This window comes from Lobosporangium transversale (assembly GCF_002105155.1).
Source record: "Lobosporangium transversale strain NRRL 3116 chromosome Unknown BCR41scaffold_19, whole genome shotgun sequence".
NCBI classification, from domain to species: Eukaryota; Fungi; Mortierellomycota; class Mortierellomycetes; order Mortierellales; family Mortierellaceae; genus Lobosporangium; species Lobosporangium transversale.
Genome location: NW_019028997.1, coordinates 32,758 through 49,171, shown reverse-complemented (window position 1 = coordinate 49,171; position 16,414 = coordinate 32,758). Strand labels below are relative to the sequence as shown.

The 16,414-nt window shown below is 42.0% G+C and overlaps 4 protein-coding genes across 4 annotated transcripts; 2 read left to right on the top strand and 2 right to left on the bottom strand.

Annotated features, from left to right (window-relative positions):
- The first annotated feature begins 7 nt into the window (after positions 1 to 7).
- BCR41DRAFT_422211 (hypothetical protein) lies at positions 8 to 4,108 on the top strand. The gene is made up of 7 exons (XM_022030118.1): positions 8 to 195; positions 385 to 434; positions 563 to 601; positions 729 to 816; positions 956 to 1,161; positions 1,261 to 3,493; positions 3,595 to 4,108. The coding sequence occupies exons 1-7, from the start codon at positions 138 to 140 to the stop codon at positions 3,978 to 3,980; spliced, it is 3,060 nt and encodes a 1,019-aa protein (XP_021881158.1). The 5' UTR covers positions 8 to 137; the 3' UTR covers positions 3,981 to 4,108.
- Positions 4,109 to 4,216: 108 nt separating this feature from the next.
- BCR41DRAFT_386553 (hypothetical protein) lies at positions 4,217 to 11,212 on the bottom strand. The gene is made up of 16 exons (XM_022027804.1): positions 10,091 to 11,212; positions 9,782 to 9,889; positions 9,465 to 9,607; positions 9,283 to 9,363; positions 8,784 to 9,174; positions 8,526 to 8,636; positions 8,167 to 8,405; positions 7,798 to 8,033; positions 7,182 to 7,685; positions 6,383 to 7,087; positions 6,089 to 6,282; positions 5,793 to 5,960; positions 5,523 to 5,675; positions 5,283 to 5,415; positions 4,739 to 5,164; positions 4,217 to 4,458 (listed from the first exon to the last, which is right to left on the bottom strand). The coding sequence occupies exons 1-16, from the start codon at positions 11,018 to 11,020 to the stop codon at positions 4,244 to 4,246; spliced, it is 4,737 nt and encodes a 1,578-aa protein (XP_021881157.1). The 5' UTR covers positions 11,021 to 11,212; the 3' UTR covers positions 4,217 to 4,243.
- A 2,254-nt stretch (positions 11,213 to 13,466) lies between these two features.
- BCR41DRAFT_306076 (hypothetical protein) lies at positions 13,467 to 13,619 on the top strand (the record flags this gene model as incomplete). Its single annotated transcript, XM_022020814.1, has 1 exon — positions 13,467 to 13,619. A coding segment is annotated over one exon (153 nt), but the record flags the coding sequence as incomplete, so codon positions are not given.
- A 1,097-nt stretch (positions 13,620 to 14,716) lies between these two features.
- Positions 14,717 to 15,977, bottom strand: BCR41DRAFT_336630 (transcription initiation factor TFIID 23-30kDa subunit-domain-containing protein; the record flags this gene model as incomplete). Its single annotated transcript, XM_022022039.1, has 5 exons — positions 14,717 to 14,835; positions 14,920 to 15,031; positions 15,153 to 15,217; positions 15,339 to 15,407; positions 15,894 to 15,977. The coding sequence occupies 5 exons, from the start codon at positions 15,975 to 15,977 to the stop codon at positions 14,746 to 14,748; spliced, it is 420 nt and encodes a 139-aa protein (XP_021881155.1). The 3' UTR covers positions 14,717 to 14,745.
- Positions 15,978 to 16,414: the final 437 nt, after the last annotated feature.

The window sequence follows — 16,414 nt, the reverse complement described above, 5'->3', positions numbered from 1 at the left end:
AACTTTTTAAAAAGATCATTCCATATCCATTAATCCATCCATTCGACATTCAACAAATACATTTTGTTACATTGGTGGGAGCAAAATTGGGCAAAATTCTGCGGAAAGTTCAATCACAGGAGTAGGGCTTCGTCATCATGAGCACCTCCAGCGACGGACATCGGACGGTGCGATCGGATGACCACCATGTACTCCGTAAGCTCTTTCTCATCTTATGCTAATGAAGCACCAGCAAGGTTTTTTCTTTTTTAAAAATAATAGTAAAAAAATAAAAATAAAAAGCATGAATCTTCGAATGAAGGAGGCAAACTAACATTGTCGTTATAATACAATCTTGACTCGGATACCATTTGACTGGGATATATTTTCCGTGGAGGGATGCAGGACAGAAATACAAATCCGTCAAGTACAAGCTGAGTCAAATGGAGGAACAGGTATCTTAATCTTGAAGTAATAATAACAACAATAATAGTAACAACACTCATAATAACATTCATAATAAAGACTAATACCTTTTGGGGCGTATTCTTGGACTCTTCTTGATATATTTATTTTCTTCAAGCTCGACGATGTTCACGATGAGCGTAATCACCTTCAGGAAGTAAGTGTTCATGTTCATTTATCCTTCGCCGAGCACTTCCAATATAACGGCATCTTTGATATTCTTCTCGAGACGCTATCGCATCCACTAACATTTGTTTGGTATTTTTTTTATTTTTGAATGTTAGATAAACGATGAGCTTCATTCTCGTCTTTCTAGTAAAGAGAAGGAGCTAGTGCATACACGTAACTTACTGGAGAGCAATCGGAATCATGGTATTTATGAGCTCTGAAAAAAAAAAAGAAAACAGGCTTGATGATCGATAATCAACTATACAATTCATAGTTCTTTTGGCTAATCATCTATACTTTATTTATTTATTTACATTCAATGGCAATGACGGCCACCTTGCAGGAATGAAAATGGGTGAGGATGGCAAGGAAAACACACAGGCGTTTGGGGATTTCAAAAAAATCCTTTGTTTCATAGAGGATTCTCTCAGCTTTATTCCCCCAGTACCCGAGCATGAGAATCAGCTTTTAGGGCGAATTGCCACAATCATGACACATTTACGGAGTAAGGAAGAACAAATAGTCAACCTCACGAGGGCTAATCAACAGGTATTGAGAAGAAAAGAAGATGTTACTTTTTTATGGTTCCTATGTTTGTTGTAGTCCATACGAGTTTTAATTTTTTTTTTTTGCTTTATCAAACTCAAGTTAACACAACAGATCGAGAGAAGAGCTGAGGACAATGGTGCACAGCCAGACAAGCCACCGCGGGAAAAAGTGGAGGCAGTCCTCACGCGAGTCATGCAACAGCATGAAATTACAGTCGCCAAACTACAGTCTGAACTAGAATCCGCTAAAAAACAACTTGAACTTACGAGAAACATTGATCCACGCAATACACGGGAAACCCTTGAGGCTAACCTGAGCGACGCACGGACACAGATCCAGGATTTGCAAGGAGCACTCGCACGAGCGGAGCGCGGCAAGAGCGCGGCTATGGCAAGTAAGGATCAAAAGGCCCTTGAGGTGCAAAGACTGCAAAGGGAGGTCGATGATATGCGGAAGAACACCAAGGCGAAGCAATATCAGATCGAAAAACTGTTAAAGGAATTGGCTGAGATGAAGGATCTCTATAACAATGCCAAAACTCGATCGCTAGTTGAGGACATCGACAAAATCCAAAAGTTAACAGCGAGATTAAAGGACGCGGAGAGCCAGATATACAAGGCTAAAAAGGCAGCCTTGGAAAAGCAAGAAGAACTTTCATCACTCCAGTCAAAGTATGAAAAGCTACAAGATGAGAAGAACGGATACCTGAAAAAGCAAGGATTGCTACAGGAGGAGCTTGCGGCTAAGGATCTGGAATTAGCAAATGCTCGTTCGACTTCAGCAGGGTTTGATTCTTCTGTAAGGTCTGCAGAACGGGAACGCGATGCTGCTGTGAAACAAGCTTTGCGAGAAGCGGCTGATTGGAGTGCAAAACTGCAGTCGTCACAATACACCATCTCTAGTCTAACTAGTGAACGCGACTTTTTGATGAGCGCACTAGCGATGGCGGAAGAGCAACTTGCAGAACAAGCGTCACAAAAACAACAAGAGTCAAGTCAATCTCAACAAAAGGACAACCTTGTGGCTTCGCTTCAATTTAAACTCGAATCTGCAGAAGGAAAGATCCAGGCGCTACTGGAGCGTCAATCGGCTGATCGTCAACTTTTGGACGATCATCAACAAAAGATTCGTTTCCACGAACAAAGGATCGCAGCATTACAAGTAAAAGCGGAGGAAGCTAATATCGCAAAGAGGAGAAGATCAGGTGAGCTTGGACAATTCTATCAGATTTTGGATGCAATCAATGAGAATTCAGAAAACATTACAGCAGTACCGACGACTCGAAGTCTTGATGACGATCTTAAGAGAACTCAGGTTAAAGCTGAGGACGGAAGTGGAATACCAAGTGGGCCTCCTGATTCCAAGGCATGGCATCAGGCGTCAGTGCAGATACAACAAATGATAGGGAGCGGGCTAGAAGAAAAAAAGTTGGAAAAAAATGTACTTATTGATCAGATGCGTCAACAAGAATCCAAGATTGTTGATTTAGAGAAGAAACTTGAAGAAGAGAAGGAAGCGCAGGCGAGAGTACCAGAAATGGGCGCAACGTTGACCATTGAGGAAGAGGAGGAGCTGAGATCAGACTTAATTCGCGCACTAAACAGGATTGATGCATTGGAAGAACAGCTAGCGTCACTCGAAGAGGACTTCTCGAAGATGACCCAAGTCCACAGCAATGTGTGCACTGATTATGAAGAGAAGAAACAGACGATTTCGACATTGATGCATGATGTGACGTGCAAGGAAGGGAAGATTGCCACGCTTGAGAGAGATCTTATGCGTCGAAAGCAGGATTTGGCAGTCAAGACAGCAGAGTTGGTTGATTGCAGGACTAAGCTGCAGGAGCAAGAGTTACGCGCTAATTTGCTAGAGGAAGAGGGCAAGAGCCTCCGAAATCGGGTAGCAGAACTTGAAAAGATCAAGGCAGAGCAATTGGAACAGCTGGATGGGCGTGAGAGGGCTCTAAAGCGTTTAGAAGAAGCTCGCAAGTTATACGGACAGGTGGACAAGTCGACTATTGATCGATTGAAAGAAGAAAAGGCGGCCAATGAGAAGCTAGTACTAGCAGAGCTGAAGAGACTAAAAGTACAGCACGAGGAAGAATTACAAAAGACTGTGACCGAGTGTTCGGAGAGCCTTACACTCGCACAGACGAGCCATGACCGTATCATGGAGTCATGGCAGAGTGAGGTAGCTGATGTCCAGCGCCAGCTACGCGAGCAACAGGCCCATGTAGAGGAGCTGGAGCAGGAAGTAGTCAGAATGGCTCAGGAGATAGATGAGCGGAATGTAGTGATCACGGGCTACATGGCCTTGGTGACGGACAAAGATGGTAATAAGAAACGATGTTTGTCTTTTTTTGTACATTTCTCTAGAGCCGCTTTGCTGACTAAACTTTCCTGTACTTCGACGTCTTTCGCTTTACACCTGTAGACCAGAACATGCTTCAAGAAGGGTCCGAACTGTTCCAGAGTCTCCTTAAGCAGTACCAGAATGTCATGCAACAAAAACAAGCGCTCGCTGCAGCCATGCAGGATCAACATAGCATTATGGAACGATATAATGCAAACATGGAGGACCTTGCGAACCGCGGTCAGATGTATCTGCGCCAAGGTCAAGAACGTGAGCTAGAACTAGCATCTGAAAAGAAGGCACGGCTCAAGGAGCAACAGGAGTACAAACAGCAGCTTGCAGCAAAAGATGCAGCCATCGAAGCATTAGGGCAAGAGTTGAAGGAAAAGACAAATGCTTCGTCGCAAAAGGAAGTATCACACAGGAATAGGAGCACATCACCTTTGGCCCAAGCTAATGACTTTTAACTTGCTTTCTTTTTTATCTTCACTATAATCATCATGGCCATCATTATGGTCTTTTCTTTTCATATTGTATTTCTATGCTTCTGAATCAATCTTTTCGCTTTCTATTTTCTATGCGCTACCAAATGTACTATAGTTTTTTTTTTTTTTTTTTTTTCCAATCCTTTCATCTGTTTTGCCTTTGATTTAAAAGAGATGGGAATTACTGAACGTCATGCTAAATAACACTTTTATTAAAAGTTAAAAAAGGTGACTGAGATGTGGTATCATTCGTGTAATAATGGGATAGGGGAATCTTCTCGAAGGGATGTCAAAAGTTCCTGGGCTTTTGTAGCCGACACGGATGGTGTATTCTGATCCACGCGATTCTTGCGCCGTCTATCGCGCCTTGACGCTTCATTGTCGCCTCCATTTCGAAGAGTTTCTAGCAGGCTGTCCATCATACCCTTATCATCATTACCACCTTCAGGATCATTAGAGCCTAAAATAATAATATAGAAAATAGCTTGTGAGTATTCAAAGTCCCATCTAGTCTCGGCTCCATCCTGAGTCGAAAAAGTGTCGTCACACGAATTTCAGTTTTTCCTTTTTTAGGTCAAACATCATTCTTTTTTCTCCTCAGACTGGATAGGTAGGTTCGAATCCAGTTAGAGAGGGAAGCTTGCATCTAAACGTGCAAGCTTCCTCTCTGACTGGATTCGAGCCTAGAGGAAAGCAGAATCCCTGGGTATAAGAAAGAAAAATGCTTGTTTTGTATATACCTTCGCCTTGGACTTTAATTCTATTCTTCTTGACCGCCATTTGTTCTTGTCTGGCTTTGGCTGCTGTCTTGGCCTTTTCTCTTTGGGCTTGCTTCTCTTGCTGCTTTTGATTATCCTCTCTGGCCTTCTCGAACGACGTAGAAAATGTCTTGAAGATTCCAAAGAACTCATCAGGTTTCATATTAGTAGAGTCCTCGCCATAGAACTTGACGCATTGCTTATAGGCAGCCTCCATATCCAACATTGAAGTCTCTGCCTTCTGGAAGGCCTTCTCGGCCGACTCCATGAACGGATGCATCACTTCAAAGAATCGATCTTCAGGTGTACTCTTGTAGCCATTCAAGTAGTGTGTATTCAACTCTGCCTTGATTTCCTTGATCTTGGTCTTGAGGTAGTTGAAATCCACTTGCAGATCCGGCAGGGAGACTGGAAGTCATTTAGGGCAAAAAAAAAAAAAAAAAAAAAAAAAAAATTGGAGGGGAACTTAGTTATCCATTCTTTTCCTTCCCCTTTTCTTTCTTTGTTCTTATATCTTCGCCCTTACCGTTGCACGCAGCTCCACAAGGAGCAATTTCCTCGCGATAGCTCAAAATTTCAGGCAACGTGTTTTCGGTGATATTGGTCAAAAAATGAAGCAAAGTCATGTTGGGCGCGTTTGATGCCTTGGTGTCAACCAGCTAATGTTATGATGTATTAATATACGATTTACCAGAACTTTGCCAAAAAAAAAAAAAAAAAAAGCTTTTTGAAGGAAAAGAGCGATGATAAACTCAAGTCAGGCTACCTTATTAATGCTTGCAATTTTGAAGCCAAAGGCTCCTCCATTATGATTATTGCCGTTCATATAGTTTCCAAGCATAAGGATCAAATTAAGAAGCTCTTTGAAATGCTTGGCATTCCTCAGACTCTCAGATGCCATGGTAATTGCAGCGATAGACTTTGATCGTCATGAAATATATGCATTTGTAGTTTGGAGTTAATATTATCATTCACATAGCTTTTTTTTTTTTTTTTTTTTTTTTTTTTTTAAATATATATATATATATATATTTACCTCATTCACACCGTCAATAAGCGACGAAAATGTGACCTTGAACTTGAGGGCTTCCAATCGTTGCTGATATCGCTCAACCTTGAGCATCTCCACAAAGAATGCCTCGGGCCTACCAAGTGTCATTTTGACCTCTTCAGCTGCATCCTTGTATTCCAACAATTTGCCAGTCTAATACAAAAAATAGATATCGAATGTTAAGTCCAAGTCAATGGTGATAATAATGATACGTTAATTAAACCTATGGTCAGAGAAGTATCCATTCTTTTTTTTTTTTTTTTTTTTTTTTTTTTTTTTACCTCCACAGCATCAGGGACAAACTTTAGCAAGTTGCTCAATTGAACAAGAGTCATAAATTCTTCATCCATGCGCAAAATTGCACGTCGAATTTCTGAGTAAGTATGCTTCATTCCCCCCAGCATGATATTGACTTGGTAAGCACGACGTTGGTCCAAAATACAGATCTCTTGAGCCTTTTTCGATGCGCGTGGCTCTATTGAGAACAAATATATATATATATATTAGAGGACCTGACGTGGAAAAAGGAACTTTATACCCCTTGATAGACATAAAAGTGTTATCCATTCTTTCACCTTTATATTCAGCCACCTTAGCTACGAAGAGTTGTTCCATTGTTCCAAAGACTCCACTCTCACCTAGTGCCTTTTGTAGTGCATTCTCATCCACTCCGCCCGAACCCCAGACAGTATTGTCCACGTTCATGTAATTGATCTTGTCCCACTGGAGAGCCTTCAATTTGATGGCTGCCGTGGCGCCCTCCTTCTTCTTGTTCATGCTGACCATCCCTCCAAGCGGAGGCGGTCCACTGCCGGGTGGTGGAGGTGGGCCTTTCATGCCTGGAGGCGGGGGAGGGGGAGGGGGACCGCCCGCTTTGCCAGATGGTGGTGGTGGGGGAGGAGGAGGGGGAGGGGGAGGGGGTCCTCCTGCCTTGGGCGGCTGACCATTCACAGCTGGTTTGGGCGATACAGGTGCTGATGGGTTGGAGGATCCAAGCTTCTTCTTCTTGGCTGCTAACATTGCTGCCAAGCTTCCCACTGGTGGTTCGTCGTCATCCGAGTCATTTTCATTACCATCGCCACCATCTGGAGCTTTGTTTCCTTTAAAGGCCATGCTATTAAGTAAACCTCCTAGGCCACCTGCAGACGCTGGTGGAGGTGGAGGTGGGGGTGGAGGCGGAGGTGGGGGCCCACCAAGTCCAGTAGGTATTATTCCAGACATTGCTACTTCTCCAGTAGTTGCTGGAACTAAAGCCTCTGTAGTCGTTGATGAGCCTTTGCCTAAAAGAGGGGGCGCAAAGAATAGGAACAATAATGAGCACACCTAATCATATCTACGTGCTTCGAGATAAGAAGAATAGCAGTGGTGTTCTACCTTTAGAGGCCCTCTTGTCTTTACCAGAAGCAATAATACTGGTCAGCAGCTCTGGTGGTAACTTCGCCTGACCCATGTATTGGTATGCGTTCATCTTCTCCAGATCTTTTGATAACTCTGGGTCAGGTGGCGCCATGGATTCAGGTAGATGGTTACCATAGCGTTTCTGCAGGATGGCGCCCTCAAGCTTAGTCTGCTCAATTAACTGCCGGAGTTTGTCTTTGTCGATCACGGGCAATTCGCCATCCCCCTTGCCATTGTTGCCTCCGCCACTGGTACCAAATGACACACCTATAGGCATTCCTGCTTCTGCCATCAACTTATTTGAGTCCTGAAGAGACTTCAACAAATGTTTTAGCTGTGCATCCTGAATTGCCAGTTTCTTCTGTGTTTGAAGCTCAACATCATTGAGTTTGGCCTGCAATGTCTGAATGGTATGCCGAGAGAGTCGAAGAAGATCTTCAAGCGAATGAATGTTGGCTTTGAGCTGTGAGACCATACCATCTGTCGTAACAAACAACGATAGAAATGAGTTTTTAGATTCATTTTGCTCATTTTAAAACATAAGGTGCCGTATTCTTTTTTTTTTTTTTTTTTTTTTTTTTTATTTCCTTACCGTCCTTCTGCCCAACTTCTAACTCAAGTTCATTCTTTCGGCGTGTGACGATTTCCAATTCCTGTCTCGCAACCTTAGCATCCTCGAGTGCGTGGGCCAAGCGATCCTGATCTATTAGTTTGCTTACAAGCTGATTCACAGAGATACCAAGCTTTTTATCAAAGTTATCAGTGATGCCTCGTCGATCGAGAACAATGTTGGTAACAACTGAATCCATCAATTGGAAGTATCGGATTCTATTTTTTTTTTAAAAAAAAAAAATAAAAAAAAAAAAAGTTAAGAACTGATAAAGGATGCCTGTTACAACTGCAGTAGCAGTTTTCGAACCATGCATATTATTTTTTAATGGTATACAAAGCATCGATTTACCTCAGATCTCCTTCCTCACGAATTAGAAGCATGTGTTGAAGAAGAGACAAGAAAAAGTCGTACGCTCTACTGCTTTCTACAGAGCGAAGTAAGGCCTGAAAGACATCATAGGGATCCGACATATCATGAAGAATCCGATGGTTGTAAAACTCGACCATGTCTTCATGATCATTCTCAGCTTCGTCTTCAAAGATATTAAGTTGCCTGTCAATCAAGTCATGATTTAAAGTCCTCATTTTCTAACAGTTTTTTTTTTTTTTTTTTTTTTTTTTTACCGGTGATTAATAGAAAAGGCTTAGTTAGTTTCTACGACCGAAGGCAGATTTTTCCTTTGACACTATGCCTTAAGTGATATTTACAGAAATGATACGGGTTAATCCACTTGTAGTTAACTGGCTTCTGAGATTCATTCGTAGCTCGATGTCATCTACTACTTGAAGGAGCGCATTGATAAATACGACATTTGAGAGCTATGGAATCATGAGGATTGAATAACACCATTCTCGAGTTAACATTATTAATGTGATTCAGAAACAAAAAATTTTCAAAAACGAAAATTGAAACAAGTCTACTTTTTTTTTTTTTTCATCCATCAAAACTATTAATTTGTCTCATACCACGTATTCAATCAGATGACTGTCCAGAGTCCCTGCCTTCTTCAAATCTTCACTCATGCCGACCATCGTGCCAAATCGACCACGTCCATCGATCGTGTTTTCGAGAATACGCATCCATGCATCAAATCGTGCGCTCTCCTTCCAGTACTCCATTACTTGATCAAGACCCTCAAGAACCAATTTATGGCCCATAGGAACTTCACAATAACACAAAAACGTCAGTACCTCAACTACGAGCTTTCTGGTCTGAAGTTGTGGTGATGTGATCGAAAAACACAGTGAAGTGATGCATAGGGACTGTTTTATGGCTTCCTGCGCACCCCAACGATTATTCAGCAGCGCCTTCAAGCATTTCACAATCTCCAGTTCCATAGCTAGATCAGCATCGCGTCTATTAGACCGTAATGAATTGAGCTTTAATACTATATTCACAAGAAGAAAAGTTCAAAAATAAAATAAGATAGAAATAATAATAATAATAATAATAAAAAAAGCTAACCTTGCAGGGCGACAGTTGAGGGAAGAAAGAGCGTTGCAGAGTGCTTGTTGGCCACGATTCTGAATGAACGTCCGGACCCATCTTTCGGAAATTTTTAAAAGACCAAATCCGGTTAGAATTTTTTTTTTTTTTTTTTTTTCATATTAATGCAGCACAGCCACAGATAAAAAAAAGGTACATACGAAATAGGCTGAGATTTGAGTGACACAAAGAGTGCCAGTAAAAACTTGGAGTCTGTATTCTTTAGATCGACATCAGACTGTAGTTTGCGCACAAAGTACTCTGCCGATGACTTGTCAATAAAACCTTCTTCTCTCTTCTTGGCCTACATTGTTAAAGAGTAAAATGGAATGAATAAGTCTACTAATTTTTATTGCTAAAAAAAAAAATAAAGGCTTGCCATTCAAATTTTTATTTGTCCCTTTTTCAGCTAATACGTCTGATCAGTTAAAAAAAAAAAAGTAAGATTATGAGGTTGTTTACTTGTTGTGTATTTTACCTTGGACTGTTCTTGTGATTCATGTTGGAAAATAAGTTTCCACTTTTTCTCAACGCTTAGACCAATCATGACTTTGCGCTGTTCTAGTTCGTGCATGCCCAAGTTATTCTATTATCATCGTCATCATTTGATTCAGCAACGTATTAGAATCGATTAACAGAATAAAAAATGGAAGCAATAACAGATCATCCATAACATCTAAACTCTTGGTCAACAAGAGTCGGTGACGCGTCTTTCAGAAAGTCAATAGCAGAAAGCTTTTTTTTTTTTTTTCTTTCAGTCAATTAGTTTAGCTCCACCCTTACTCACCATAAAATCTAGGAATCGATCTTCAATCTCTTGGTCTGTTTGCGGACGCGCTAGTGAGATGGTATCTGCTCGACCAGTGTCACTGACAGAGTTGGATGATCTGTGAGAGCGGATGGAGTGAGTGTCATGATTGGGATGGCTGTGGTTGCTATTGTTATTGTATGAGCTAGAGCGATCCATGGAGGAGGAGGCCCTTTGGTGACCGAAAGAAAAAGAAGAGATCAAGCTTGGCTTTCCGGATGATGTGGGGATCGCAGTGGTTGTCGGATAGTGGGAAGACTGACTGCGCCCGGGTAATGAAGCGTTACTATTATTACTGTTATTGCTACTATTACTCTTGGAGATGAAAGTGTTGCTGATGTTACTATAAGATGCAGATAAAGGAGCTGGCGAGTAGGACGAGCGAGAAGAATAGGAAGAAGATGATGAGGTGTAGGTAAGTGGACGAGTGGAATAATCTAAGGAATGCCCTCTTGAAAATTCCTTGATGCCGTTATTATTAGTAGTGTTACTGAGACTATTATCACAACTACCAGCATCAACGTTGATGTTACCAATAGATTGAGTGCCACTATTGGTATTGCTTTGGTTTGAATGGGTATATTGAGCAGATTGAACTGATCCACTGGGGCCACTACCGGTATAAGTGGTACGTGGAGTGTACTGCTGATAGGTCTGATCGGTGCTAACCCTTGGTTGATATGTAGTCCTAGGGACAAAGGGAACTGGGGTGTGATGCGGTAAGGAAAGACCACCTCCAGACGGTACTTGGGCGGCGTTAGATGAATTAACGTTGACGGCAGCAGCAACAATCGAGGAGCTTTGAGAGGAAGATGATGTGGATATAGGGGCGGCGGATGAAACGGAAGAGGCAGTGGAGGAAGAAGAAGTCCTTGAGGACGACTTTTTCTTGCCCAGGATCTTCTCCATGGCAGATCGAATTGATGGAAGGTGGCAAGACCAAATGGAGCAGTGGGATTGGGAATCAAATGACTCTAGTAATCAATGCTCAGGGCAAGGTGGAAGAATCACAGAATGAGAGGTATAGTTCGATAAAGAGAAAGGTTGACGGACAGACACTTAGGCAATATTGATTTGAAATAGCAATGATGGCGACGACAAACGCATGAGCAATGGCGCTTTTGCCCTGGCGCTCAGCATCGCAATCGCAGCCAGTGGGGCTTCTTTCCCGCAGTGCAAATGATGTGCCAGGCATACTAAGAATACCATGTCTAGACTCGTCGTAGCAATTAACATCAGCGCCCAACCACAGTTTGAGGTGGCGATGTTGGGCTATGCTTCGCTCTGCGCGTGGTGTTACGATCTTATGGCACATTTATGAAAAAGGAGCCTGTGAGGTTATTCCCAATATCTTATGATGGCATCCACTGTCAACTTTTCAGCGATTGAAGAACCAGCAATCGTTGAAGAGTTGACCCTTAGATGAATACACGATGAGATTAAAAGATTGTCCCCAACAGTCTTGAAAAGCTAGTACCGAAACCACTGCGATTTCTTTAAGTCTGCTAGTTTTAACACACACACGGACGCATTACTAACTTTCGGTAGTGAAAGTGTTTTGCTGCTGACTTCAAGACATAAGATGTGGAAGGTACTTCATAAGGATCAATATACATATATATCATTGGCAACAAAGGGGCTGTAGAAAAGTAGACGGTAAAGGAGGTGGAGGACTAATAAGAAATGGAGGACAGAGGTGGTTCCAGCAATTCAAAGACTTTAATTTGGTGCTGCTCAACCAACATTGAAATTGTTCTATTCCTCCGTCACTGAAATGTTTGATTGGTGGTGGTGCTCACTCCATTCTCAAGGAATTAAACAATACAGAGACCCTACTGCTTATTGCTATAATATCATGCAAAACTGCTTGCGTGTTTTATTTTTTTTCACTATCCCAGCGGCGACTTTGTATTCTTTGATCTTGGTAATTGGGCTGCTGGCTTTGAAGAACATTATCAATCATCAATATCGTGATATTGACATCAGAATTATGACTAGTCATTTGAGCAGTTATAGGGGTACTAATTCGAATATTCAACTCTTTGCAATCCCTTGGTTCCTATCAGACCTGACAGCTTTTATTAAAGCACATGGTCCCTCGATGCTACAATACGTATATTGTAAAACAAGCTTTCTCCCTGCACCAGATACACTAATACGCGAAACTGAATGATCCTCCACTTTTTTATTTATCTATTTACTACCTTAACGAGGACTTGCCGCACCACCGTGGATGTTGGCTGCATTATATCCTTTGATTTTGTTAGAAGAACTGCTAGCTTAGGATAAAATGATCCATTACTATTATTGAATATTGGTAAGAGAAGTATACCTAGTCATTTAGTTCTGGAAGTGAAGATCTGGTAAACCAATCCTTTGTTTTCTATTAACTCTGGCCCGCTTATATAAAAGCCCATGTTCCATAGATATTCCAATAGGTGTATCGTAGAGCAAGCTTACTCCTTGAGGTAGACTGAAAAATAAGAGTTGCGTTAAATCATGTTACTTTTGCATTATTTTTCATTTGGTAAATCAACCAATAATACCCTGCCTGGGAAAGATAGTTCAGGCTTCGAGCTATCGAATACTATGACGTTAAGCAATAACGTCGAGTAACGAAGCGTTGACTATAAAATACCCGTAGTTCGCTTTGGCACCATAGTCAATTTGATAGGAGTTATATGTCTCAACTTGATATTGGCTTTAGATGGAAAGTTGATGATCTGAAATTTAAGTATATGGCCCGGCGCCACATCCCCTACAAAAGCTGATACTTAGGTCATAAAGTTAGACTGCTGCTGTCGATATCCAATATCAAAACCAAAAATGCCATATGGTTTTTAACGCTTCTAACATTGCATACCAGCCTCAGGGAGAAAGCTTGTTCTACAATGCATGTAGTGAAGCATCTATGGAGCAAGGGCCTTTATATAGGCGGGTCAGGGCTGATAGGAAGCAAAGGATTGATTTGTCCGACTTGCACTTCCAGAACTGAGTAAATAGCTAGGTATACTTTCCTTACCAATATCACAATAACGGTGATAGACCATATCCCTAAGCTAGCAGTTCTTCCACCAAGCTCAAAGGATACCATTCAGCCACCGTCTATTGCAATGTGACAAGTCCTCGTTGAGATATTAAAAGATTTACTCAATTTTGCGTGCTGGTGTATCAGGGTATACGGCCCATTACAATGAAGGCGGGGATGGTGAGAGGTTGAATATTGGTTGTAAAGGCTTTAATGCCGCAATCACATCCCCAAAAGGTTGGATGTAAGTGAGATAACCTCGTTGGAGGGAGAAAGCTTAGAAGACGTCTGGAGAGACTTCCGGAACAGATGAGATAGTTCCATATTAAGTTCGACCAGGCAGGAACTTATTACTTCTGCCGAGCATCGGGTGGTTTCACGAGGGACCACACGATGCTTCCCTACACCATTTTTACGTTCGTCAACCGCGACTCTCTTAAAAAAGGGGTGGACACGCGGCCGTACAACTGTTCAGCTTAGTGAGGGCTGAAGTACTTAAAAAAGGAGAGGAGGCATTGACAGAAAGGAATAAGGTGGAGTCTTTTGTGGAGCTGTCTGAGGGCGGCATCGCTATAATCCTGCAAGGAATTGTAGTTTTACTCAACAGCAAGAGCGCTATAAAAGTGCTGGGTAACATGGGCCTCAACAAAGAACTAGAGAACCTTGCTCAACAGTCCCCGTCATACCCTGTCACCTCAAATGATGAGGCCACCAAGTTTGTAGAAGAGATGTTTGAAATAAAGGCTTAGCAATGTACACTTATACAGTAACACGCAGAACTGCTTGAATGTTGTAGTTTTTTATTTATTTATTATACTATCCCTTAGAGAACCTGCGTACCGCTATGGTGTTGGCTGCATGGTACCCTTTGGTCTTGGCAGAAAAACCGTTAGCTGAGGTGAACATGATCAACCATCAAGATTGTGATATTGATGGTGAAAGCATCTATTCAGTTCTGGAGGCTAGTTTTGGAGTATTCAATCCTTTGCTTTCTATTAGCTCTGGCTTGCTTGTATCTGTCCAAGCTATAAGTCCTGTGATTATGTACATTTGCACTGTGATGGGTCTTCACCTGCCTCTGCTGCTGATTCTTGGCTCATTTTTAATTGAAACAGAGATAGAAGTCGGCTTGCTTACCCTAATGGCTTGGCTTTTTCTCGTAATGGCAGCATCGACGTTTGATTTTTTTTATTTCCTTCACTACAACTGTAACCTATTTCCATCAATCTTCACATCGCCTACAGCTTTTTCAAATCAAGGAGATGTGCTAGAAAAGGGGGAAAGTAGACGGATGCACCCTCATAAAGGTGACTAAAGAAAACCCACACCCGATCATATCTGCTAAAAGTATGACAGGAAATGAAGACCTTGGAGTTCAGTACTTCTCAGGAAGTGATCATTCAGATGTTCATTTACATCTATTTGTTGGATTGACTCTGGGGATTATTGGTTTACAGGCAGGTGCTTCCTTTGCAATGTCTACATCCTTCATTATTTTGAAGAGAATATACTGATTTCTCCTACCGTTTAGCATTTGGGAGTTGGATTAAAAAAGACCAAGTCTTAAAATGTTTATTGATTTCTTTAGGGCTTGAGAAGAGTGGTTCTACAAATAATAATCAGGTTTTTTAACATTGATTCCATATTCTCCAAGCGCATCAGAAAGATCCTCCATCGTCAAGACCGTTTTCTTTTCCTATCCCAAGATATGTTAGCAACAGGTTAAAAAAAGGTGAAAAAAAAAAGGTAAAAATAAATTGTATTTTTTTTTCAGGTATACCTTTCCGGGGGCCGCGCGCTTCTGGCTTTGCTGGCGTACTTTGCAGTATTGAAAAGCATCTGTTGCAATATCCGAGATGAACTTTTGGGCCGCCAATGCCAACAAACGTTTGCTTAAAAAAAAATAAAAAAAAATAAAAAAAAAATGTCTAAAAGTCAATAAACCCAATCTCTCAATATGCTGAACTTTCGAAAGCACTGCCATGGCCAACTAGCATTCGCTATGGGCATTACATTCGGACATCATCGCAGTCGAATCCTGTTCGGCTCAGATAGTAATCTGTCACCGCATCTGGGATCTTTTTTTTTTTTTTTTTTTTTTTTTTTTAAAAAAAAAAATATGCAGTACGTTAGTATTTCTAAAAGACTGATCGATAGCAATGAAGCAAAGGGGTTTGTTACAAATATGACGTAACGTACGATCGGGTTATAGTTTTCCATCATGGGTAAGAATTCTGCCAGCGTCCTATCTTTCCGGTTCAGTTCCTCCTCCTTTCGTGATTGTAATGCTGCACCCACAGCCAAGTTGTGTTGAGCCACAGAGGCAGCTGGTCCTGATGCCGATAATAGTGAAGTGGGCAGTGTTGATGTCTGTTGCGCCTGAACTCGCGCTTGAACCTCTGCCTGGACGTTTGATGATGGTGGCGTTGAGACTGACGTTGCTGGCAGTGTTTGTGCTTGGCCTTGCTTCTGCTGTTCTTGAATTGCTGGTACTTGCTGCTGCTGGTTCTTCTCAACTGTCTGGGTTACTTGTGAAGATGGCGCTGATGATGCCTGTTGAACGACTGGTGCAGATGTAGCAGCTAACGTAACAGGCGCCGATGTAGTTCCAGACATAGAAAATGTCTCGGATGAATCAGCATTGATAGCAGAGCCTGCTGCTGTGGGTACGGATGCTGTAGCAGAAGATGGAGGTTGCTCAAGAGCAATGACAGAAGAAGTAGTGGTGGGATGTGGAGGTGTCGAAGTCGAAACAACGCCGCTCATTGGGCTAGGCGCGGAAGATGTTGTGATATGACCGCTCGGATTGGATGGCGGGGTAGAAGGAGCGGAGGGCATAGATGATGGTTGCTGCGATTGTAGTTGTTGTTGCTGTGCATCGAGAGGAGCTCCTGTCGTTGTTATGGCTACAGGAGACTGCTGTGCGTGGACAGGAGTGAGATTTGAAGGTGTGTCCTGGTCCATGGATGCAGCAGAGTTCATATGAGTATCAGAGTCTTCATGCGTCTGCAGGAGAGGGGTACCGGCCTCGCTAGCTTGAGAAGGATGAGGACTGTCCATGTTGGCGTCCTCAGCAGTGCTATGATTCGGATTAAAGCTGTCAGACATTGTAGTTCAGTTGATTGCAAAAGTGAAGAAGGGCTCTTTATCTCTCAATGTAGGATGAACACTGCTTTGAGATTCTCTGTTGAGGAAATATAGCCCTTGGTGAGTGATGGATCCTTTTTCTTATTCCGCAAAACTCAATGGATTCCTTTTACGTCCTAATGCTGTCC

Excerpts from the sequence above, each read along its gene's own strand:
- BCR41DRAFT_386553 (XM_022027804.1), bottom strand. The coding sequence starts at position 11,020 with ATGGAGAAGATCCTGGGCAAGAAAAAGTCGTCCTCAAGGACTTCTTCT. Across the intron at positions 9,364-9,464 it reads CTCAAATCTCAGCCTATTTC|ATGGGTCCGGACGTTCATTC; the intron begins GTATGTACCTTT and ends AATTTCCGAAAG. Across the intron at positions 4,459-4,738 it reads AATTAAAGTCCAAGGCGAAG|GCTCTAATGATCCTGAAGGT; the intron begins GTATATACAAAA and ends TTATTATTTTAG.
- BCR41DRAFT_422211 (XM_022030118.1), top strand. The coding sequence starts at position 138 with ATGAGCACCTCCAGCGACGGACATCGGACGGTGCGATCGGATGACCAC. Across the intron at positions 435-562 it reads TGAGTCAAATGGAGGAACAG|CTCGACGATGTTCACGATGA; the intron begins GTATCTTAATCT and ends ATTTTCTTCAAG. Across the intron at positions 817-955 it reads GGAGAGCAATCGGAATCATG|GAATGAAAATGGGTGAGGAT; the intron begins GTATTTATGAGC and ends GCCACCTTGCAG.